At 46.2% G+C, this 25875-nt stretch overlaps 1 protein-coding gene across 5 annotated transcripts in view; it reads left to right on the top strand.

The window, feature by feature from the left end:
- eag (ether a go-go) overlaps positions 1-25875 on the top strand; it is a 50201-nt gene that overhangs the window by 9287 nt on the left and 15039 nt on the right. For 3 of the 5 annotated variants that reach the window (XM_043427767.1, XM_043427766.1, XM_043427764.1), the window contains exons 2-9: positions 16504-16604; positions 17479-17611; positions 19294-19305; positions 22039-22307; positions 23911-24210; positions 24303-24556; positions 25189-25454; positions 25526-25811. In XM_043427767.1, coding sequence (XP_043283702.1) covers positions 16504-16604; positions 17479-17611; positions 19294-19305; positions 22039-22307; positions 23911-24210; positions 24303-24556; positions 25189-25454; positions 25526-25811 — 1621 coding nt within the window. The remainder of the gene's footprint in view (positions 1-16503; positions 16605-17478; positions 17612-19293; positions 19306-22038; positions 22308-23910; positions 24211-24302; positions 24557-25188; positions 25455-25525; positions 25812-25875) is intronic. The other 2 variants (XM_043427768.1, XM_043427765.1) reach the window with 1 other exon arrangement.

Below are 25875 nucleotides of genomic sequence, written 5' to 3'. Positions count from 1 at the left end.
ATCGCAAGATTTTACGTGCCTCGTGCTTTCCCATTTTCCGGAACTAAAACCTCACGAATTTTCCTCATTTCCGATCGACGAATCCTCCGCTTAAGAAAAACTGAAAAATCGCAAAAATTCAACATCAAAATATATGCCTCCGAATTGAAAACGCTTATCCTCGTTAATGCAGCCTCCGAGATTCCCGGTCAAGTTTCAGGTCGCCGCACGGATCCAACACTCGACGAGTACGCGGACGATGACTGCCCGGAAAAATATGAGAAGACGAAGCCAAGCTGGGCATAAAAATCGAGCGTCGGAGCTCGCGAATAAAGCTGTACGAGGAGCGAGGAACGAGAGGTACTTGTACGCAAACCCTCGAGGCTTATCTTTTGTCGTCGCTTCCTCGCATCCACGCCTTTTCTTTCTCCGCAAGCTCCGGAATAAAACTCCGACGAGGATCCCTCGTATCCCCGTTTATGTTTGCGTCTCGTACTTTCGTCTTTTATTCAATCAGCCTCCGCTCGTTCTCTCATTATTTTTTCATGAAGCATCAAAACTCACCTCGCCGCGTGTAGCACCGTAAAATCCCGAATTCCGCACATTCCTCGATGCGTGCGCGAGAGAAAAGCGAGGAAAAAGTAGAAACAGAAACGGCTCGCAGCGTCGTTGTCACCCCAATCCCATCAAGAATCCATGCTGAATCTCGATTCCTCGAGTGACACGAGCTTCCCCCTTTTTTCCTTGCTCCTCGGGGACAGCGAGTCTCCGTATCCTCGGGTTCAGGGCCCCGCATAACGAGGGCGAACATTTCCTTCGTGCATCATATATCCGCGCATCGATGCTTGGAGCGACGCTATACGTCACTGGAACGGTCCAGTTTCGATCATTTAAAAAAGTATCCCATCGTTGTTGGATGCAACGAGACGTTACGGCTGGAAGGGAAAAGTACCGATCCGAGCGCAGCCTTTTTTTAAACGAACTATGTCAGGAGCGGCATGATCCATTTGCGTTTGATGGGATTAATTGAGAGGAGAGCTTCGGAGGGAAAACAAGAGGTGGGAAGGCTTTTATCCGAGGCTTTTTTCGCGTCATCGTTTCATTTGTTTCGTACCTGCGTCAGAGCCCCGATATCGGCTCCGGAGTCGAATATACGGAAGGCATTTCGCACTCCGCCCGGCCAAACATTGTTAAACAAGCATATCGCTGATACATTTTTAAATTAATTTCCCCCACACTTTTTTGAGCTCGTTTTGCTGCTCCAGGTGGGTAATCGATGAGGGCGTAAAACGTGGTGTATCGTCGACTGCGAGCGACTCTCCTTCACCCTTCGGAAATGGGGCGCAGCGCGATGTCTGCTTCGAAATGAAACGCGGTGTGCGCACTTTCCCAATTTCCCTGTGGTGCTGCAAATTCGGTACTATTATAACCCTTCGGACCGTACGTTGCTTCCGCGCAACACGCGCTTCCAGGCCCCATAAAACCGGCCAGTAAGCTCGGACTTCTAGCTGCCTAGTTCCATCAAGCAGGGTTAGATTGCACCGTAGATGCTCCCAAACCAAGAGACAAACTGCTTTAACCCATCGAAATATCAATACGAAGCCGGCGTTTCGTGTTGAGTTGGCGCTGTGTTAAAACGTGCTTTAGTTATCGCAGAAGAAAATTTAGTGCACATTTTATTTTTACACGGAGAGACTTTCATAGCAAAAATTACTCTGGTTTATAGTCACGTCGGACCACATCGATATTATAATAACAATCGCTACAGAGTGTGTCAAATAATGCAAAAGTTTGGGGAACCATTACCACAGTAAAACTATATCAAAAATATGAACACCGAGCGAATTTTTATCAAAAATATAGTAAATGATGAAACGATTTGATGAAAATTTAGAAGATAACGTAGCAGTCGTTTCTCTGTGTGCTATACGATAAACTGTATAGTTTCGTATTTTCCCTTTTACCCCACTGAATTTTGCTCAATAACATAGCAAAATTCATGCGCCCACCAATTATATATAAACACGAAAATTAACCAGTGGCACATAGTAAAATTTCAAGCAATTTGTCCACTCCGATTCACCAATTTTTAACATTTCGCCAAAAACACTAGTGACATTCGGATATCGATACATAGTTCGATGTAAGAATGTCGCAGACCTCCATATTTTACCTGTCGTACATAGTTAAATTTGAAAGAACTGCTTTCGGCATCAAAATTACTATGCACTTTGGTGAAATGTAATAGAATGCCGATATATAGAACAGCGCTGCTACAAAACATAGCAAATTTTTCAAGCAAATTCATCCTAAATATTCGTTTAAAAGTCTCTCCGCGTGTATGCTCCAAACGTTACGTCCTTTCAAAGAGAATAAGCTAATATGATGTATTTAAGGTGTTAAGGAGGATGGATCACGAAATCAAAATAATCAGAATTTTATTCAATTTCGTGATAACATTCTTTGGCATCAAGTATATATACGAATACAATTTTTTCAAATTTTTTTACCACATGGTTATCGAATAATTGAGCGTTAAATCAAAGTTCTTAAGCACGAGACTGCGTGTAAGCTCTATGCTTATACACGTGAACTTTTACTCGAGCGCTATATGTGGTAGGAAAATCTAAAAAAATGTATATTGTCTCATATATTTTTAAAGAGTAAATTTACCAAATTTTATGAAATTCTTATCATTTTGAAATTCTTAATATTTTCAGCATGGCAACGTTCTGTGCGCACCGAACATTAAAACATCCGCGTTTCCCAACAAAAAAACTGAAATGTCACAATGGATTAGTAAACTAGAAAGTCCTTTGGGATCAAATGACGAAGGGAATTTATAATAATTTTCCTTCAACGTGAAATAGGCGTCTCGGTCTGAGAGGGTTAACGAGTCGAAAATCGTGAGCGTCGGAGCTGCATCATCGGTGCGGCGATTTTCTCCCCGTTGATTTGAGAAATTGTTGAAAATTGTAAGAGCCCAGAGAATAATTGTGTTTGAATGGCGGTTGAAAAAGCATCTTCAGGCCGAAGATAAGATTGGAGAGTCGTGGAAACGAGTTCGAGTCTCTGGCAGCGAATTTCAAAAACGCGGATCACGTTCTTCCACCAGGATCAATATTTTCACATAGATAAGCCCGCGAACTGTGTAGGTTGGTACGTACAGAAGGGAGAGGTCGATGGGACGCTGCAAGACGGGTTCGCGAAGAGAATGGAGCAAAGTGAAAAGGTCACAGGGAAGAGAGATAACGATGGGAATGTGGAGAGGATTGATGAGGTGAAGCGAGCAAGGTGAACAGGCAACGAATTGGTGGGATCAAACAAAGAGGTCATCGAACATCGGCGTATACATTTAATTCGTCCGGGGGGAGAGAACCGCGCGGATTTCGAATTGGACATTTTGGTTATTGGATCGTTGATGGGGAAAGGCTTTCGCGTCACCCTTCCTTTTTCTGGCCTCGTTCGTTCGTGCGAAGGCGCGTGGGAGGGTTCATTTTTATACGGGAATAAAATGCGCGTGGAATCACAACTGATCGAAATATGTAACGGCGAGGTCTCTCGAGTTTTAGCCTTTGGTATCGCTCGATCAGTAGTAACATCGCTGTACGATCGGACGAGACGACAGATTCCACTCGTTCCCGTGGGACGCGTGCACAATTTTTCATTTTTTCTTTACCGCACTGTTACTTTTTTGAATGAACGCGCGAGCCGCGACATATGCCGTGTCCCCGCTGTCGTTAAAAAAGTGAAGCACTCACAGAACGGAGTCCAGAAACAAAGCGTCAGAGTTTCGTTCCTCTCGCGCGACACCTGCCGATATTCAGCATCGCGTAAAAGCCATTTCGAGATTCGCGTATTATTTCATCCAGAAAATTATTCGAGAAAATCGGAAAGAAAAAGTACCCCGCGAGCGGCGACTCCGAGTATCGCGAAACATTACAAAGGCTTTATTACATCGGACATTAGCATAACTTTGTACCCCCCGTAAAAGATAATCCGCCCCCGGGAGCTTCCACCGGATGCTTTGTACTTCGGGAGAATAAAAAATGTTTATAAATAAATTTGGTCTTGGCCCCCGCCGCGACGCACGTCTACCAGGCTCCGGCAGCCCCGGGGCGATTGCATAATTCACTCACGAACCGGTGAACCCCTCCATGTATATACGGACCGACTCCCACCGTTCGCGCGTACACACGTACAAGAGCCTCTATATTTATATGTACGATACGTATAGACCGAGAAATAATGGAGGAACGCGTGTTACTCTATGTTTGTATATTCCCATATAATCTCCAATATTCTTGCGATATATACGAGCGTTGTGGAGCGCTGCATCCTCGTTCCCTTATCCGCTCGAAAGCTCGAATATCAAATGAAGGTAGATGGGATCGATATCGGTGTTAATTACTTGTCAATAGAAAGCTTTGCGGAGGGAAATAAAGCTACCTTTGCTCGACCCTGCAGCTCCGGGCCCTCGAATCATCGGCCAGTTTCTATTTGCCTGCCTCTCTCTCTCTCTCTCTCTTCGCCTCCATCTTTTGGAGCCTTCCGCGCACGATCGTCTCATAACGGCGAACATATAATGGCTACGAGGATAATCAAGTGTGTGCTCACGTCCGTAACGAGAGCAACTTCTGCGACCGCGTGACGACGATTTCAATGAACTTGATGCGCGTCCCGATTCCCCGGGGAGTTTACGATTCCTTGCGGCGTTTCGTCCCTTCGATTACGGCATGGATCCTTTCGGTCTTTTGCGACTTTTTTGCCGAGCAGATTCACGCACGCTCGGAGTCTCGAGACGGAGAGAGAAGAGCGAGGACCGGCCAGCTTCCTGATGGCTCATTATCACGCTTCTCGCCGATGCATTATTCAACGGCGGCCGGGTCTATCTCGATTTTGATGGACGAGCCATCCTCTTCTCTACCCCGCCGAATAAGTGAGGCCCGAGACACACGCGCGCTCGAAAGCCTCCGCAAATGTAGCTGCGAAACTCCGCGCGGAGCTAATTTACCGAGTAAACGTTGCGAGTACACCACTTTCGCACCGAGAGCCTCATATATCGGTTGGCATTTCGCGGACCGAGGAAAATCGTAAATTTCCAGAAAACTCTCACCCCCGCTCACCGCCGCCACGGTTAGGCGACCACTCGCATTTCCTCTCATCCTTTTTCCCCCCTCCCCCCCTTTTTGACCGATATTATGTCCGAAACTACCCTGCTCCTCTCAAACCTCCCTTTCTCTTTTCATCCTCCCTCCGCGCATTGATCCTTCGACCCTTTTTTCCCCAAGGAGCATGACACAAAGAGAACGGAAGGAAAAGGGAGAGATTTTCGTCTTGGATTGCCGACACAGAAATGGGAAAATCTTCTCTCTCCGTTTTCTTCTGTCCTGCTCATAAAGAACACTCCGCTACGAGTGCTCCCCCCCCCCCCCCCCCCCCCGGCTTATACGAACAAAATGGCGCTGTGGCAGATAAAAAAATCGGGCAACCCCGGCGGAGCGCGACGTTTTCGTTGCTTCACTCACGCGAAGATGTTCGACAAACGAGCATGGGCGGACAATTGAAAGTCTCATGGAGGAAAAAATTTTGATAATATTCTCGAATAATTTGCGCTATTTCCGGCATGCAAATACACGCTCCTTGCGGAAAATTCGGACTCGGGCGTACTTTTTTTTTGGAGTTTTCGTTCGCCGGTTTGTGTGCCTTCGGGGCGAACTACTTCTATTTCTGTCAGTGCGCGCGAGGAAACCTCGAGTGAATAACGTCACACACGAGTCCTTCGCTCGCGACTCGACGAGTCTCGAGTATCTCCCCGCTCGCCCTCTCTCTCTCCACTATCACTCCCCGTCTTGGTGGGCGAATATGTTGCATCTTCGTAACCGGATGTAACTAGACAATGGCTCGTCGATGCTACGAGGGCGGCTGAGTAACCTCGAAATATCCGACAACACAATAAGAGTAGGCTATCGTGTGTGTGCGAGAGAGAGAGAGCCGGAATCGTATATTCGTCACACGTCTTGACATACATACCACGATTCAAAGGCCCGCTCCGACGTACGAGTTCACTTTTTCGACCGTAGCAACCGAGTATTTTCATTTTTATTTCTCAAATTCAATTCCGAATCTCTTAGGATTAACGAGGCTCGACGAAGCTTCTCGAAACAAAGTCCAATGGAAAAATGATTCGCTCGAGTCGATTCTTCTGACCTTTTTTCAGTCCAATTTTCCTCGAATTTTCACTATGATTCAAACGCTTTTTCTCTCGCTAAGGCGAACGCTCCGACGTCGGAACCTTTCGGCTCTTTCAATGGACCGTACGACTCAACGGCGTGAGTTTAAGGCCTCGCGTGCACTGCACCGCCCGAAAAAACGTGATTTTCTTGATTTTTTTTTCGACGAGAAAATAAATGTTTATTTAAAAACTGTAAACGATATTCATTAGCACATATACATTTTCTTTTATCGGAAAATTTCTCAAAATGGCGCAACTCTAGCTGTATTCCAGTATAGCACCTTTTTTCGAGCATCAGTTGCGGTGGACATCATGATTACTAAAAAACTATTAATCCGACCCATACCAAATTTATGTCACTCATTTATTATAATAATAGCCTGGGCCTGGACGAAGGGTTCGTAAAAATTTTGATTAAAAACAAAATGACGACAGTAATGGAAAATTCATTTTTTCAGGTGCTAAATTTTCGGTTTTTTTGTTATAATTCTTTTCCCAACGAAATACGAATTTAAATTCTTCGTCCAGGCCCTAGTTATTATTGTAATAAATAAGTGGTATAAATTTGGTATGAATCGAATCAATCATTTTTTAGTAATCGTGTCCACCGCAAAGGTATTTAAAAAAAAAACGATTCTGAGATAATCGCGTTTAAAGATTCAAGTATCTTCGAATCTGCTGCTCCGATCTTTATGAAATTTCAAAATTCGATTTTTCCGCCCATCTCAAGCGTGCCCTTAAATCTGCGTGTACGAAAAACATCCGGTGCGAGAGGCCGTGGAAAATCTTGCCTCAGTTTTCCTCCCACCCCGATCCATACACTTATTTTTCGCCTCCCGCCGAAGATGGCGTATATCCGGCGCATGAAAATTTCAACTCCCAGCGGATCTCGAGCAGCCTCCAATTAGTTTCCCGTTCCGCCTGGACGAGGCTCTTTTTCAAATGTCCGTCGAAACAAAGCAATTTTCGGATCGCCCGCGCGCAATGCCACTCGAACGAGTTCGACGCTGAAATAGGAATGGCAGCGATTCCCGTTCGCTTCAACAAACCTACAGAATCCAATGATATTTGATGAAAATAATGAATTTTTAATTTTCACATCGAGATATAACTTTCGACGCCGCGATCAATTGTGCGCAAGGATTTCGAGCTCCCTCCCCCCGCCAGCACAGTGACAATTGTCCGGTTAATAATCTCGCCGCGCCCACCTTCGTTTCAAGAGAGTCTGAAATTCGTGGTAAATGCGAGATTGCAATATGCATTAGGTCCGACAGCCTCGAAAAGCACGAGGTTTGATAAGCGGGAATTCTCGAGGCTTTCTGCTCTCCGCGAGAGCCACCCGCCCGAGCGAGAGAGAGCGAGCGAGATGAGGGGTGTGAACTCACCCGATTGCCGGATGGCCTGTGAATAATTTCCTGCGAACTGGACACGAAGCTACTTTAGCGAGCAGCGAGAAACACAGACGGAAAGAGGGAGCGCGGGAGGGGCAAGAGAAATGAGGTGTAAGTGCCTCGCATACTTAAGTGTCCGACACACGCTCTGATGCTCTCATCTCTATGCTGACACAATATCTCATCCGTTTCCTCTCTCTCTGTATAAATCCATAGCAATTGCTGAGTGACGCATAGGCCGCGCGCACCGGCCATTCGTCGTGCTCTTCCTTGGCTCGGCATCCGTCCGCGCGGTTGCAGTCTTTCAACCGCCACGCGAGCTTTGTTTCCATGATCGCGCAACACCTCTCGTTCTTCGCCGAGTTTCCGTCGCTCGAGCTATTCATTTCATTGGATTAACGAGAGGCGCCATTCACGGCGAGTTTGTTTGAGTAAACACGGGGTTGAAACTGCTACCGCAGCGAGGGATTTCACTCGATGTTCGTTCGCTCATTTGCCTATATTTAATGTTCAGAGAAAAAAACGGGCAAAGATCCAACGAAAAAGCAAAGTTTGAAACTTGAAAAATTGCAGATCCATCGTACAAACGTGGACAGGTTTGATCGAAACGTCGAGGAGAATTGTTCTTCGCGTAACTCTCTCCCTCTCCCTTTGGCCTTTCCTACTGAAACGGCCTTGGGGCGCATATCCATCGCGCGACGTCGAGGATTCGCGTTCCAAGGTACGAGTAACGAGGGGATCCCGAGGCCTCCGGCAAGTATTCGTCGTCTGTATCGTTGCCGTCGTCTCCAAGGAGTTCTCGTTCCCCCTCGCGGCGTGTAAGCAGGACGAAGGGTGACACGCGATCCAACAAAGCCACGGTCTTTCATTTCGCGATAAATCAACTTTACAAATCCTTGCATTTTCGCGTTCACGAGAAAGAAGGGAACACCGCCCGGGGGGGAAAGAGGGAGCGCGAGAAGCAGCGAGAAAAATACTGACGTTCGTGATTCCTTTCGCGATATCGTACACGCACTTTCGATGTTAAAAAACTCATGAATGAAATAAAACACGACAAAGCTCCCCGCCGAAAGCGACATCCGGACCGATCGCAAAGCCTCGTTTCAACCGCGCACTTTGGAAGTGCGTAGATTCTTGAAAAATTTGAGACATTTCGCGCCCGCGCGCGCGCGCGGGGGCCAAGTAACCGAATCAGTTCGCCGGAAAATATTGCACGAGGGTTATTTGGTATCGGGTTCTATCAGGCCACGAGAAAAGTAATTGTCGCGTGTATACGCGGAATAGCGAGAAACGGAGAAAGAGCGAAAGGCACGAAATTGGAGCAGAGGGTGGGCGATCGCGGGGCATGCGAGAGCGCCCTTGAACAAATACGCCAAGTTCTCCCTTTAACTGGGCGCCCTCTATGCTCGCTTCGTTTCCTCCCGGTAATTTCGAGCTCCGTATACACGCCCATTCGAGCCTCTATATTTACCGCTCATTGCGATGCGAGGAATCCTCGAGTTTCGTATCAATGGAGCGGAAAAAGCATAAATTCGTATAAATAACTTGGTTGCACATGAATTTCAACGTTTTTGACGCTCCGCACCCCGGCCGAGAAGGTTTTCCCCTCTTTCCGGCCGTTACATTTTCCCGCTCGAAAATATTCTTATCTCCGAGGAAGGTGCGCTTTTGATAAAAAACGATGAGAGTCAGCGCAGAGAAGGAGCGGGTTTCTGCCGCTTCGCCTGCAGGCTCGGAGCTCGATGGGGCTCAATTCCCACCCGGTTTTTATCCCCGATCCAATCTCGCCGGGGAAAAACGTCTCGTGAAATCACCCGCCCCCTTGCCGCCCGGTTCGACGAAGAGTTCTTCGAACTTCCCAAGCATTCCGAGCCGCTTCGTGTGTTATCTCAAAAATTAAGAACCCCCTTAATTACGGGTGCCAGCGAACCTTCCCTCCGACTCTATCCGACCATACGATGCGTGCGCCATTGTGATTATGCTGAAATTTTATCTCCCAAGGGCATATTTTATTCGAAATGTTTTCATATACCTCGCCCTAGCGAGCAGTCCTCGTTGCGAGGGTGCTTCGTGGACGCTCGGCTGCAGCCTACGTGCAAACAAATCCTACATATTTACACGCCTCCTCGCGCTGCTTAACGTCTTTACGTATATTCCTAAATTAAAAGGAATTCACCACGCGATCCGGAGATTCGATGTCGGAGATTCTAATCTTTCCATTTCCTTGGTACACGCGGAACCGAGGAAATAATCAAGTTTTTTCAAAATCGGAATTCGCCGCTTACTCGCGGAGAGACTTTTATACGAAAAATTATATTACTGTTTTTTATAGTAACGTCGGACCATACTGATATTACAGTAATAATCGAATACAGAGTGTGCGACAGTCCATAGTAAAATAAATAACGCGCTGCGCTATATACAAAGAATGAACACCGAGCGAACTTTGATGGAAAACATAGTAAACATTGGAACGATTTGACGAAAATTTGGGGGATAGCAATCGAAAAATTGCATATATGTTTTCCTTTTTACCGCACTGAATTTTGCTCAATTAACTATAGTGTGGCACGTAATAAAATTTCAAGCACTTGCCTCGTTCATGAGCGGACTTAGTCGAAAATAAGATTTACTTCTTTTCGGACGGTGCGAATCAAGGGTACAAAATTTTTCGAAATGTCACCAATTAGTCCGGTCCGATTGACCAACAATTTTAAGCACGTTTCACCAAAGACACGAGTGACATTCAGATTTCGCGATACATCGTTCGATGTAAGAATGTCACGCAGACCCAAATTCTGGCCGTCCTACATAGTAAGATTAGAGAAAAGTGCTCTCGGCATCAAAATTACCTGTTTACTTGGATGAAATGTGTAATAGAACGGCGCGGTACAGACCAGCGCCGTCCCAAATATTCGTGTAAAAGTTTGAGTCCCTGCTCGCGCCTGAATTTCGACGAGTTTATTTCTGCCGATGGAAAGCGCGTCAATGCTACGTCGGATTTTCTAGAACGCGTTCGAAAAGCAGGCTCAATTGACGCGTGCGAAACTAGTGGAAGAAACGAGGGAGGGGAAAGAACTGTAAAAGTAAAAAGTGCGGAGGTGAATAAAGCTACGCGGGTCTACAGAAAAAGCAGCTCGCGAGTCCCCGGTTAGGTCCGCGGGGGGAGGAGGAGAGAAGAAAAAGGAAAGAAAATGCCTCGCGTTATAGCACAAGCCGCACCTTGACCCGGCGGCGCGGAGCGTCGGTGTGTGCGAGTCGTTCTTCGCGATGGAAGTTGGCGCCCTCGCGCGAGGAGTTTCTCGCGTGTGAATCAAGATCGAGAATCCACCCCTTCCTTCCTTTCTTCTTTCCTACCGCGGTCTCGCGCCCTCGGAAACACACCCTCGTCATCGAACACCGCTGACCTTACCTGCCCGTGGAGATCAGGTGCAATCGCGGCGTGCATGCACATTAAGGAGGGCGCATGTATATAGCGCCTATCCGTGAGCCGAGCGCTAATCCATTCTATAGGTTTCTCAGGGTTAAAAGCTTTCTGAGAGTGCAAGCACGAATTGCCGCGCGCCTACGTACGGAAATATCCATCACAGCGAATATCAAACGGGAAATACCAAACGCGCGTATATGTACGAGCGGAGTTTCCGAATATAATCTGATGAAAATATCCAGCAGAATCTCGGACGTTTTTGAGGAGCCGCCTTTTGCCGCGATTTTAAATCCCGAGTTCTTTCCTCCCCGATCTCGTTCTCGCTAACCTGCTCGTATAAAATCGCGTGCAATTTCACGACTAATTATATCGTGCCGCTTCGAAGCTGCGGGTCGAGAGATCAGTGCGCGAGAGCAAAAGAGAAAAATGACCTTGGCGATTGATCGTGGGGAACGAGGCTCTCGAGGCTCTCGCAACAGCGAGACACGGACGGGCTGGCATATATACGCACACACGGAAAATAGATCAGTCTGGTTTAAGCGTTGCGAGCCCCTATACGTTACAAGCGCTCCCTTATAACGGGGCAAGTTGTACGGATGCACCGATGTGCATCGACGTCCAAGCCGGCTGATCAGAGGTCAGCCCCGTGTGAACGATCTTCAATGTCACACTCTCGTTCTCCTTTTCCTGCATCGCTATCGCACCACCGCGATGTTCGCGTGTTCTCAGCTTTTGTTGTGCGAACCATTACGAAAACTGAGGGTGCGAAGTGCATTGCGGCACCGCAAATATTCCCACCTCCGTTCACTCTCCCCTGAGCTGCTGTTAAGCCCAGAAAATGGGATACACCGAGTTGTACTATTTTCGTAGTTTCCCATTCGATCTCTCCTCCGTGCACCGACTCCCTTTTCTCTTCAACACCGCAGCGCCGCGCCGCGGAGAATCGAGGCTCTCGGTCCCTCGTGTGCTGTAACTCTCGCGGTCGAATTCGTCGGGTTCCAAGCTACGTACGACTCCCGCGCACGTTTTGCGGTCGACTATCCTCCCGTTATCCACCCTCGTACAAGCACCCGTCCACGTACGTGTCTGTATGCTCGGATATTGGGGTGTATAGGGGTGCCAAAAACATCCTCAATGTCCTTACACACACCCTCGGGAGGGTGTACATCGCCGCAGCTTCGAGGAGAGGAACGACTGGGACTTGCGGTGAACGAGCTTACTTTGCCCCATCAATTTATACAGCCTTCTCTCCGCTATTTTAGTTTCGTTCTTTCCATTTCACCGACAGGAATTCTCGGCCTCGGTGTGCGTCCTCACCGCTTCCCACTTTCACCGCGAATGGACTTCGCAGCCTCGTCCTCCGGAGCGAAAAAGTCGCGAATTTTTCCAGCGCTCTTCCCCCTCAAAGCATTTCAGTCGAGTCGACCACAGTTTTTAATACACCGCACTTTTGTTTATCCTCAAACTACTCTTCGCAAAGAGAGAGAGAGGGAGGGAAGGAGACGTATCGACTTGGTTGAACCGCTCGGCGTGCTGGGTTAAGGTTCTTTCCTAGAAAAGGGCAAAAGATATGTTCGAGATACTCAAGTGTATAGCCCCGCACAGCCTTTCCCCCGCTGCCAACACTTTATTGGCCTCTAAGTAGTAAAGTCCATTAAAAAGTCCGCCTTTTCACGGAGCTGTACTACCTCGATGTTTACCGTCTATAGTTCTCTGCCCTTCGCACACCGCGCCTGCACGAGCTTTCTCACAATCGTACCCGGCACCCCCCCGGCGCATCTCCACCCCTTTTCACCCTCTGGAAAAACAATGTATGCGATAAAAAGTATTCGGGGCGATTGAGAATACTCGTCGGAATTTTAATTTGTCGGATGGCAAAACGCCGGCAATTAACCTTTCGCCGTGTACAATTGTGTCAAATATCATTTTAACGAGCTCAACCCTTTGGGAATTTCAATAAATTAATCGTTGCGATTCTCGTTCGGTGAAGCGAAGCGATCGAGGAAATTGGCGAGTATATTGTTTATTTTTAATGCTGGTAATTCGACGAGCGATGGAATCGAACGGTCAGTGATATGTACGAGGAGGACAAAAATGGAGGGAGCGAGACCGCATCGAAATTTCAACGGCGCACGCGAAGCTCACCGAATGCCTCGAAGCCTCTCGACGCCTTTTCAACTTTAATCCCGATGCGAAACGCGAGCAAGATCGTCAAAGATCGACGAATTTATAAGAGCGCATCGGTTGGCCAAAGGGGCTCGTGTGTTTCTTCCACGAGGCGAAGCGGATATAAACAGAGAGGGTTCTCAACGAGTATAGAGCAGCACACAAATAAGGCCGTGCGAAGGGGCTAGCCTCCGAGGGGTTGAAGCTTTCGAGAGAGGATGACACTCGATCGAAAAGTGCCTCGTTGTTACAACCCCCCGGGGGCCTTTGCTCCGCACTCGACACTCGAGTCCCACTCTGCATAAACATATATATATGGACTCTTTCGACGATCAAGAAGGCCTAAGTTTTTTCACCGCGCTCTTCTGTTTTTATGGCTCCCTCCTTCCTGGCATCTCATTACGCGCCCAGCCAGTTCCGGGGGGAGTTCTCCGACAGGCGAGATCGAAACCTTTTATCCATCTTCGATGCGGGCCCTTCAATTCAACTATTCGAACTCTGAAATTGGCTCGATAAATGTAGTTTTTCGGGGCAAGCAAAATACACAAAGGGGAGGAAAAAAAAGATCGATTGATTTGTCGAATTTCGCTTTCGTCTCGTGATGGATCGTCGCGTCATTTTTATATTTGGATCCGCACGTGTACACGCGGAGATCGACGCACGAATCATACTCGTTTATATTTGGTTCGTGTTAATATTTGCATTACTCCCGACGACAATGACGTTCGATCGGTAAATATGAAAATGCGCTCCCCGATTGAATAGTCGGGGAACGACACGATCGAGGTTTCTGCTTCATGCGTGTGCAGGAATCAGAAAATCAGTATATCAGCATGATAAACGAATGATTCCATTAATCGTCGGCAGGGTGTCATCTCTTCGGTCAATACTTCCATCGTTGAAACTGTCCAAGTGTAGCAAGTGTACAAGCGCGTCAACCCTCCATCGGGGTGAGTCCCGATCGTAGCAACTCGACATTTCCTCGACTGATTTAAGGGAGAGACCGGGGCAAAACGGGATACCCGAAAAATGAGAGAAATTTTTTTGTCTTCTTTTTTTTAATTTTTATCCTAGTCCGAAAAGAACACGAAACATATTTTTTCCAAAATATCTTGTTTTTTTTTTTATTTTGATTTTTTTTTTTTCAAAAAATTCGTTTTTTTTTCAAATTCTCTTTTTTTTACATCACTTCTAAAGTGAAAACGTTTTTGCACAGATATACAAAAAGTATTTGTAAATCTGCGATTACTGCCTCACAGATTACTGTCTACGATAGTAATCGCAGATGTATATGTTTGCGAACCATCATGTGTGGTTATACACCTGGACACGAATCATATGTGCCCACTCTGCACAATTTTGGCACTGTATCCATGATTCAGTGGACAAAGAAAACAAATTTTTACAAAATAAACATTGGCAATCTTCGTTATTATTCGTATAATTAATTTTGAATTGAATTACAGAGGGTGCGCTCGACTTACGTTTGAGCGCTGTAAGCGCCTGAGATCGCTTTCAACGCTCACAGCGGTAAGTCGGAAGCACTCGGTTACGGGCGTAAAATGCACCCGCAAGGTCCATTGAATTAAAATCATAGTAAAAAAAAATTTCATGAGTTTTTAGGGGGTACCCCGTTTTGCCTCGGAATTTTTTTTTTTTTTTGAAAATTGAACAGAATTCCAGTAAATTTCTTAGTTTTTGGGAGTAAAAAGTAGACAGAGCTTCCCAAACTTCTGAAAAGTTCAATATTTCCTTAGGTATCCCGTTTTGCCCCGGTGTCCCCTATGGGCTGCTCGTATTTTTCATTGACTGTATACTTTTCGCACAGAACCGCTCGTACTGGAATAAAATCTTTGAAACGCGTATCCATCTTTTTACGTGTACCAGCGCCCGCTTCGTCGGCTCTCAAGTTTATCGACAAATTTCTAATAGAATCATTTCCATTATGATTTTGTCATTTATTCTACGAGGAAATATTCATAATAATCATGATAGATCTCTCTATAGTCTTTTGAAATGATAATTCTTCATAACGTAGCGATAAGCATTCTAACTTCATAACTTATAAGCTTCTTAAAAACAATCTGGAAAAATTGATGGTTTCACTCTACTTCAATCTACAGATTGATTCTATAGTAGATTTTTAATTTTTGCCACTGTCCTTGGACATCGTGGTTTGATTGGACTTGTTGAAACTTTTATCGGTTCGAATTTATTCGGTTTGTATGAGTTTGTGCAGGCTTATTCGGGCTTGTTTGGATTCATTTCGGCTTGTTCGGGGTTTGTTTAGGTTCGTTTTTAGTTTGCTTGGGCTTGTTGGGGCTTTTTTGGGTTTGTTTGGATTGGCAAAGATCTGGAGAGATGGCACCACGTCGAGTTGCCCGATGTAGAGTTGACACCCTGCCGAATCGTGCGAAATTGGCGTGTAAATAAAACCCGAATATCGTAAAATCTCACGACTCCGCGACGGATTTTCCTACTGGCGTGCGCACATGCCATTTTGTATAGGACGCGTTTCGACTCGACGTTCAACTATTTTTCTTCCCTCCTTCCTTATTCGGGACATGGAATAATCGTCAATTGTATATTCGACGCAAAAGAAACTCGCGAAGAAGAAAAGCTCAGTTTCAACGTCGCTCGCTCCCCGTAATTGGCAGTTCAATCCGACCGATTTTTCGCCGAGGATCGCTGCAGCGAGGGTCGAAAGTTATCGCGGAGGTGCAGAGATGTTGGGGGGAAAAAAGGGTTTTCCGCGGAGGTGATTGATCGAACGTCGATTCCACTCGGAGCACCTGTTTTACACGCGTTTAAAGCCATTTATTGGAGAAAAAGGTAGACAAAAGGCCTCGGGGAGGATGCTGTAATCGATGGAGAAAGGTGTCGAAGGGGAGGAGCGGGAGTAAGGATCTATGTATGCGGAGATAATCGATAGAGGCGCACGAGATAACGAGATCTCAGGATCCTGCACACAGTTTCTCACTCCAGCTCGCGAGTGTCTCTTATTTAATTTCCTTCGTTCTCTTCCTGTAACCGTTTCACCTCGTCTTTCTTATCTTTCGTATTTCTCGACGAGGCGCGGGTGAGCCGACCGCGGCGAGTAACGCCAATAACAGGAGATCCGTCACGATAAAATGACATTTTCGCCTCGTCGCGTATATAGTCGCTAAATTATGTTTCCGCCGGTCCCATTTTCTTGTTTGCACCAACGAAGAAGGGAAAAATGGACGTTGGAGCAGCTTCATTCGTCCGGAGGCAGCGTCACTTAACGAGGCTCGATTTGAAAAGTGTTTTTTCCTGTGTTTCAGCCGACAGCAGCTTCCTGTTGGCGAACGCCCAGATCGTCGACTTCCCAATCGTCTACTGCAACGAGAGCTTCTGCAAGATATCAGGCTACAACAGAGCCGAGGTCAGTCCACCCGGATTTTAATGCCCGCGATAAAACAATAGTTATTAGTCGATCGAAGCGAGCCTCCTCGTCGCGAAATAAGCCTCGATAAAGCAGACGATCCCGACGGAATTCATATCTCGTTGAAAATCCGAGGACGGTCGAAAGAGAGAGAGCTAATGAAAACTAGCCCCGCGCTCGAGCCGCTCGAGCGCGTACTCTTTAAATTCGCTCGATAGATTACCACCCCGAATGATCCGGATAATAAGATTTATAACGACGGCTTTGCGCTTCGTTCCAACTTTTCTTCGCGCATTTCACTCGCCCCGTATCCCAACTCGCGAAGGCTACGACGACGCTTCCGCGTGTTTTATCGTCCGACTCTGATCGTCGCGGGGCGAATCGAAATAACTCTTTTCCGATTAGTCGCGCGCGCGGTGATGAAATCGATCGGATCTTCTTGAGCTATTCCTTTCGCACGAGCGTATTTTTTCTTCGCGCAAATTGGGCCACTCGAAATTTCCACTTATTCCTAACTTCTGAGAAGGCGCGGTTGTGTCGGAAAAGCTTTTATGATTCGGCCATTTTGCCAAATAGAGTCTTCACGTTTTCTCCTATCTGCGAGACAATCTCGAATTATTTAGTATATATGAATTATATCGAATCTCCGCAAGCTCCCGTTGAAATTTTACGATTTTTCAAGTTTTCAGTCTTTATTAAACGTTCGAGACGTGAAATTTCGCCAATCTATTCGCACGCGCTTTTACTTGACTGTCATTTAAAATCAGTTATCTGTAGAATATTCGCGGGTTCGTCAAAAGAATGTACCTTAACTCGTTAAAAAAAACCGTCAAATTCACGCGGAGAACGGTGAATCGTTGTATTCTGTCCGAAGGTGATGCAAAAGTCATGCCGATGCGGATTCATGTACGGCGAGCTGACGGACAAGGAAACGATCGCGAGGATCGAGGAATGCCTGGAAGGCCAGATACACGACCAATTCGAGATTCTCCTCTACAAGAAGAACAGTGAGTTTCCCTTTTTTCGTCTCTTTACACATTGTTTTATGTTTGTTTGGTTTCCCCCCCCCCTTTTTTTCTTCTCGCTTTGTGTGTTCAAGAAGCTCGCACTTGACGGAACGTTTGTGTTTGCACACGTGCCAGGACTTTATGCCCACGGGGATTCCCGTGCTTATCGACGTCCTTGGGAGTCGCTAGAATACAACTCCGACTCGCTCCTCAAACGAATGCGTCGTCTCACTTTCGTGACTTGTGTTTAAAAATCATTGGAGATATGAAAATTCGACGGTTTAAATGGGACATTTTGTAACCTCGTACTCTCAATTACATGAAAATTTTTCATCGATTTTTAAGGAAACGTAATTTCGTTCATACTACAAAGTTATTTTGACGCGCCCGAGCCTTTTGTGTGCGCTCTCTCTTTCATTGGTATCTGCAAGAATAATCTCCCGAGGCAGCGAGTCGGTCAGCGCGTATTTTAAGGTCGATTGGAATCAGCGACGCTCGAGGGTCGCTGCTTTTGATTGAGAGGGGTAAAAAAGGAAAAAAGCACACACACGCGCGCGCGAAACGAATTACAGCACGATTCGCGTGAGCTTGCGGTCAACGAGTTGCGATTAAACGCGAAAGCGACTTTTTCGCGAGTAACTTGGCGCGTGTGTGGGACTTTTTTGTCAATTTTACCGCCCTCGGTCGCGAGCGAGCCCGCGCGCGGGGGCTCGCGGAACGAAATTTACACGAGGAACTCTTGTTCCGACTCCCAAGACGTCAAACGATAAGTTTTAGCACAACAGTTCGAGCAAACGCGTGATTGTTAATTTAGGATTAATCAGTACGATCGGGCGATATTCGTTTGCTCGAGTAAAAGTTCGACAGAGCTGGGAGCGTTGAAAAAGCGGCCTTTCGACTCGACGCGAAAAGCGAGCGCGGCTAAACGCAAAACGAATAAATGTCGAACGGAACTTGAATCCCTGCAAACGAATATGATTCGATGTTAATTGAGTTTTTGCCACGAAAAGGATATTAATTGATAAATTACACGTGAAAGGGAGAAAATAATTTTGCTACCGCTGGTCTGTATATCGCATGAACAGATTGAAAAAAGCAAGCCTCGATGTGCGAGTTCAAAGCAAAACATAATTTGCCACTGCGCTGTCGATTGAAAAGAAAATCGCACTTTTATGCCTATGTCTGTCCCTGTCCGCCTCTCTCTCTCGCTCTCTCTTTCACCCTCGAGTTCACAAATGCTGATATTTCACGAATTAATTCATCACATACGAATGTGTACGAGCGATGCTGACCTAAAAACGTTTTTGAGCTTGAAAAAAGTACATTTCGACTCGTGGGCCTTGAATCTTCACGAAAAAGGCGGTCACCCGGTGATCGTTTTCGCAACAGCAGTTCGTAAATTCGCATCGATGTTGTTACCAGCACCCGTCAGTGCCTGCTGGACGAAGCTCATCGCGATTGCGTCCTTAAATTCATTGAGACTCGTGGAATCGGGGCATTTGAAAAAAAAAGCGAAAAAAAGAGAGAATCCGCGAAATCAATCATTCAGCAAGACCATCCAATTCTTTCGCTCGTCTTCATTTTCATTTTTTCTTCGATACCTTTTTCATAGATTTTCAATAAAGCCTCGCCGCCTCGTAATCGATACGGTAGAATAATCGAGGATATAATTCTGTTTAAAGGTACCCCACGAGGTATGTCCTATCACGAGTACTCAAAAGAAAGCACGAAAATCACGAAAAAAATCGTTCGTGACGCACTGTAAGTGAGCCTGTAAACAAATTTCCAATAGCAAACGGATCTTTTTCCATATCTCTTTCTCTCTCTTTACTCTTTGCCTACCTACCTCGCTATCTCTCTCTCTCTCTCTCTCTCTCTGACGACGACCACTGTATAAAACCACTCTTGTAATTAATGCTCCAATATTGAAAACAATAACAGCAATGATGCGAAGATTTATCAATAGCAGCTGAGAACGAATGATTACCGAAGAAAAACGTGTATTTATTAATAGACGCTTAACACACGAGACTATCGATTATTTTGGTGTATTGTCGTGCGAAACTTTCACATCGAATTTGTCCTCGTCACTCTCGTGGGTATTGTTAGGCAAGCTTTATCTTCAACGCCGCGAGAAAAAGGAACGAAGAGGGAAAAAATTGGGGAAGAAAAAAAAATGTACAAGTTACGAATTATCCAAGGCCCCTCCGCGGATTGACCTCGATTTTGCAAAAGCTCCCTTGGAACTCTTTCCTTTCTCCTTCTTTCCCTCTCTCTCTCTCTCTCTCGCTCTCCCAGCTCGCAAAAGTCTCGCGAACTCTCGTCGAGTCTTGTTCGCGCAAATATGGGGTGGTATGGGCGGCGGCGGCGGCCGGGGAGGGTGCGAAAGGGAACGCGCGCGCCGCGAGAATATAAAAATATCCCTTACCGGGTGACCTCGATATCTCATCATCGTCTCCGTTCCTATCTCTTACTTGTATATATACCAACACACACGTAATTCGCATTTGCGAAATATTGCTCGGTAAGCCGGCCCTAGAAGGGCGAGATTCCGGGCGAGGAATCGTGAAAAATCGAATTCCGGGGTGTTTACAGTTCCGTTTATTCTGTGAGGGGACTCGTGAGTTTGAAAAATCCTGACGAAAGCGCGCGGTAAGGTTCAAGCATACGGACAAAATACTAACGCGGGTTCGAAGGAGATCGGCCAATTGATCGATTCGCGCGCCTCGCGATTCCCTCCTCTCGCGGTGTACGTCGCCGCGCAGTTAATATTTCAATCTTGTTTTCCTCCGAGTCAAAAAAACGAGCGCTTTCGCACACTCCGCGTACAAAGTCGGTGGCTCGCCTCGGCCACGCATACTTTTATTGGGATTCCGCGCGTCCCGGCCCGCTCTTCGCCTCGACTTTTCTCACTCGAGCTTCGCACAGAGTCGTTCAATTAAGGCTTTTCCCGGAGAAAAGGTTTATCAAACATTAAAACGCGGCGATTGCTGCCGCCCGGAGCTACGCGCTCGCACACGTGAAAATTCACACGGAGGTGAAACCGCGCGGAAAAGCCTAGTCGATCCGCGGAAAAGTGGCTTCCCCGAGGCTCCTCAAATCCGCGGCCGTAATTTTCGGGATCGATCGTTAAATCCTCGAGACAAAAGCCTCCGGGAACGGACTCTGTCGCGTTGACGAGACATTCGTTAATTAGCCTTGGAACAAGTACCGCGCAACGCTCGTTCGGGAAGCTGCGACGGGAAGGGAAAACGCGAGGCGAGGAGGAACCGATCTTTCCCTCGATTCTCGATTTCTCCAGGGTCCTTGAAAAATCAGTTTTTTCTCGATTTTTCGTCTCATTCACACCGATATTTCTTCCAACTCGTTTATCCTCTTGTCTCTCATGACTTTAGTCTCTTTTTATTTTCCTCTTGATCGTTTTCACCAATCTCGCACCGCACAACGATCGACCGACTGCATTATTATTCAATTAATACTTTGGCATCAAACGCACTCGGATAGCGATCATCCCATAGCCGCACCTTTGAACGTAGCTCCACTGCACACGGGAGGGCTGGCGATTCTTATCAAGCGCGGATATTAAACGCTAGTGAAGCCAGTGGCCGATTGAAATCTAAGCACGCAAAATATAGACGTCGCAGCCGAGCCTCTGTACAAACACGCGTATCGTCTCACTGGCTCATTAGCTCACTCGAGCGATGAAAAAAAACGCCAGGATTTACCGATCTTATCATTCGCTTTTTGCAAGTAGCTTTTTTTCATCTTCTCGTCACTCGCGATCGACGGCACGCCATGCGCGGAGGCGATTCGATCGGGGCACTCTTCCATCGCGTTTCATAGCCGAATCCCCGGGCCGAATAATCCCTTGAGCCGCCTGCTGCTTGAAACGCTTGACAGATTTTTTTCGCTCGAACTTGTCGTTTGCATCGATCGCTTCGGTATGCCGCTGCAACTTTTCTTTACTTTTCTCCAATTCAGGCTGGAACAATAGCAATAAAGTGATTTGGTCACGAGAAAACGCACCGGCGGAGGGGAACCGGTGCGCGAGGAGCACCGTCAACGAGCGAACGGATTCGAGCCTCTTTCGAGGGCTCCTCATCGCCGCGATGCTTTTCCTCTTAATAATGTAAATAATTTTAGATGGCTGCGGAAAAGAGTGGGACCGAACTGACTCGGAATATGATTTCCAGAGTAAATGAGATTCGTAGTTTCGATAGCTCTGTTTTTCAAATTTTTATCTCATCTCTCTCTCTCTCTCTCTCTCTTTCTCTCTTTCAATTGATCGGTATAAAATTGTTTATGAAACTTTGACTAAATAAAACGACTAGCACCTGTCCAGTAGCGTAGAAATTTTGGTCCCAAAGTATCTAGAAAGTTTGGGAAAAACGGTTGAAAAAATAAAAAATACCGATTGGGATGCACAGAAACACCGCTATGGCTCCTACTGCAAATAGCACCGATAAAGAACGAGCGAGATCTCGTGGTGCTGTTTCTACTCACGTTCAGGGACATAACCGCCCTGAAACAGCCGATCGAGACCGACGACAGCAAGGGGGGTCTTTCGAAATTCGCAAAACTCGCGAGATCGGTTACGAGATCGAGATCGGTCCTCGTATCCCAATTCAGCTCGCATCTTCCAGCGTTGAAGGACACGGCTTTGCCAACAACCGCGAAGCAGTCGCACCTCGCCCACGTGAGTACTCGCCTCCGTCTCCAATTATTTCAACCTCGCATCTTCTCGCAGCTCCGTTTATTCTTTCGATCTTTATGTCTGGACTTCAATACTATTTATTTATTCGTTGAAAAAGTCCATTTGAAAATGCGACTCGTTAATGTCGAATGGCTTTAAGGCTGTTCATGCACGAAACGATTTTCGTAAAGAAAGTCTTGAAATTTACACAGAGTTTCAATACGCAGTCGACTGACACGCGTGTCAAATTTCAAAGAGTTCGTCTTATCGGTTATTTAGATAAACGTGTATAAATATCCACAGGGACTATGCGTTAAAAATCGTTTACCTTTCCATATGACGAATGAACGCTTCTTACAAAGTTTATGAAAAACGTACACAATAACAATGTAATGAAAGTTTCGGAAAAAATTCGAGACGATTGTCTTACCAGTAATAAAGATTATGCACTGCTGCATACTAGTTGAGTGCTAAATTTTCAAAACGCTTTTAGACCAAGTTTAACATACCGATTGAATGTATTGTTAGTGGATTTGTATTATTAACATGTAAAAACATTAAAAACGCTGGTTTTGCAAAACCATCAACTGATAAATACAAATTTCCACGCCGACACATTTTCACTGGTATTTTTTAAAGAATTATCTGCGTTTTTTGATCGATTTTATTGCAACGAGTCTCATTTTGTTCGTCAACTTGTCCTCTATGAATCCACCATGTAGTTGTTTTTCTTGATCGTTTCACACTGTTGCAGCTAATTGTTCATTAAGTGAAAAAACTTTTTCATTCATAATTTCTGAAGGAATGAATTTAAAGAAAAATCTACGTGGTGAATTCGTAGAGGATCAGTTCGGGAACAAAATGAGACTTGGTGCAACAAAATCGGTTAAAAAATACAGATGATTCTTTGAAAAATACCTGTGAAAATGTGTCATCGTGAAAATTTGCATATATCAATTGATAGTTTTGCTAAGCTATCAAACAATAATTTTAAACCCAAACAATAAAATTTTAATCGGTACGTTGAACTTGGTCTAAAAGCGTTTTGAAAATTTAACACTCATTTGGCTAGCATGTAGTGTACGCAGGAATTACCTTAAAAATCGAACGAAATTGGTAAAGCGAACACTCGTAATCTCACATTTGCTTATTTCGGCGTTTCGTTTCTTCTTGGCTCGGCTCATTCCTGTCACAGCCTTCCGTCTTTTAATTAACACTTTATTCTCGATTCGTCTTTCCCTTTGCGCCCTCCAAGCGATTTTTTACACAAAAAAAAGAATGTTATTCCGGATTCTGTCAGTGATGGATCCCCGTTCAATGCGAATGACTCGTAATTTCGTTAGCCAAGAAATAAGTTGAAAAAATGTATCTACAATGTTGTATTAACGAGTCCGACATTAATTTAGAGTGATAATATGATCAATTAGGAAGTAAAGATCGAGGCAATTCAGACACCCATAAAATACGATCCTATATACGTGCATGATCAATCTTAAGATCGAGTATGATGAACAATCGTTATTATTTATCGGATTTAAAAACGCGAATGAGTGGGGAGGCTCTCGACAAGTGTTCTATTGAGACGCAGTATCAATTATTGTCCCAGATGATGTCCCTGAGCGGAGATGTGATGCCGCAATATCGTCAGGAAGCACCGAAAACACCGCCGCACATATTACTACATTATTGCGCGTTCAAGGCGATCTGGGATTGGATTATTCTATGTCTGACATTTTACACGGCCATAATGGTACCGTACAACGTGGCCTTCAAGAACAAAACGAGCGAGGATGTTTCGCTCCTTGTCGTCGACAGTATAGTCGACGTTATATTCTTCATCGACATTGTCCTCAATTTTCATACAACCTTCGTCGGTGCCGGTGGCGAAGTCGTATCCGATCCAAAGGTAAGAAGGTTTTCCCTTTGTCATAAAAAGTCACTAAATCGGATGATTAATACTCGGCTCGTCGTCGCTGTTGTTGTTGTTGTTGTTGGCAGGTGATAAGAATGAATTATCTCAAATCCTGGTTCATCATAGATTTATTGAGTTGTCTGCCGTACGATGTATTCAACGCGTTCGATCACGACGAGGACGGTATAGGTAGTCTCTTCTCAGCGCTAAAGGTCGTTAGGCTTTTACGATTGGGACGAGTCGTTCGTAAGCTCGATCGTTACCTCGAGTACGGTGCCGCGATGCTCATCCTGCTGCTGTGCTTCTACATGCTGGTCGCACATTGGCTGGCCTGTATCTGGTACGTCACATTAAGGTGATTTCACCCTGCGAACACGTTCTCTAAGGTAACCTCCCGCAGCCGGTTTCCTCGCTCCCCTCTCTCATTTGTCCTCTCGCGATGCTCGCGAGACTCGTCGGAATGGCTTCTAAATAACAGGCTGCTTAATAACTCGACGGTATACTATGATTTTTCGTTTTCCTCGCATGGATCCTCGACGGACGTGGCCCCACGTTGGCCCGCGCGAGTTCGGTCCAGCCGACGATCGATCTCATCCGATTGACAGTTATTTATTCCCATGGCATTGTCAATTGCGCTGTTTTTGTTGAACCGCGGTGAACGCGGTGTCAAGAAGTTTAGCCGAGATCGAAATATATCGCGCGGCCAAGTCCGATGGGTAACCTTAGAGAACTCTTAGAGACGAATTTCTTTAGCGCAAAACTCGCTTCGACTAGAGCAAACGCACGCAATCGTTGGAACAAATGTTTGAGAATTAGAGAAGAATTAACGATTTGTGAAAGAGAGAGAGAAGAATAAAAAGATGCGGAAAGCCCTTGCGCACTTGCCTCCACGATCCTACGACGGATTTAATTGGAGGCTGTTGCGCGAGGAGCTCTCCTATCGATGACGAATCTTCTGGTACGGGGTTGAAGGTACTCGATAGGGAGGTCGGACGCCGACAGCGGTGTGCAGTACTCGTGGCTGTGGAAACTCGCGAACGTAACCCAGTCGCCGTACAGCTATCTGTGGACGAACGCGAGCACCGTGCCCGAGCTCATCGCCGGACCCTCCAGGCGGACGATGTACGTCACCGCTCTCTATTTCACCATGACCTGCATGACCTCCGTCGGGTTCGGGAACGTCGCTGCGGAGACCGACAACGAGAAGATATTCACCATCTGCATGATGATCATAGCCGGTAATTCTTTCGAGCTGTTCGCCCCCGATCGTCGCGATCGAACTGCCGAGGATTAATTCGGGCTGTTTCAGCTCTACTTTACGCAACGATATTCGGCCACGTGACGACGATAATCCAGCAAATGACATCGGCCACCGCAAAGTATCACGACATGCTCAACAACGTTCGAGAATTCATGAAACTCCACGAAGTCCCGAAAGCCCTCAGCGAGAGGGTGATGGACTACGTCGTCAGCACGTGGGCCATGACCAAGGGCCTCGACACCGACAAAGTTCTCAACTATTGTCCCAAGGACATGAAGGCCGACATATGCGTCCACCTCAATCGCAAGGTTTTCAACGAGCATCCCGCCTTCAGGTGAACGAAGCCTCGAACCCTCGCGGACGGCCCTCCTCCTCGACCAAATTTATTAAATAATCGA

Source organism: Venturia canescens, chromosome 9 (genome assembly GCF_019457755.1).
Source record: "Venturia canescens isolate UGA chromosome 9, ASM1945775v1, whole genome shotgun sequence".
Taxonomy (NCBI): domain Eukaryota; kingdom Metazoa; phylum Arthropoda; class Insecta; order Hymenoptera; family Ichneumonidae; genus Venturia; species Venturia canescens.
The sequence above is the reverse complement of the archived record's forward strand: the minus strand, read 5'-3'. Positions and strand labels throughout refer to the sequence as shown.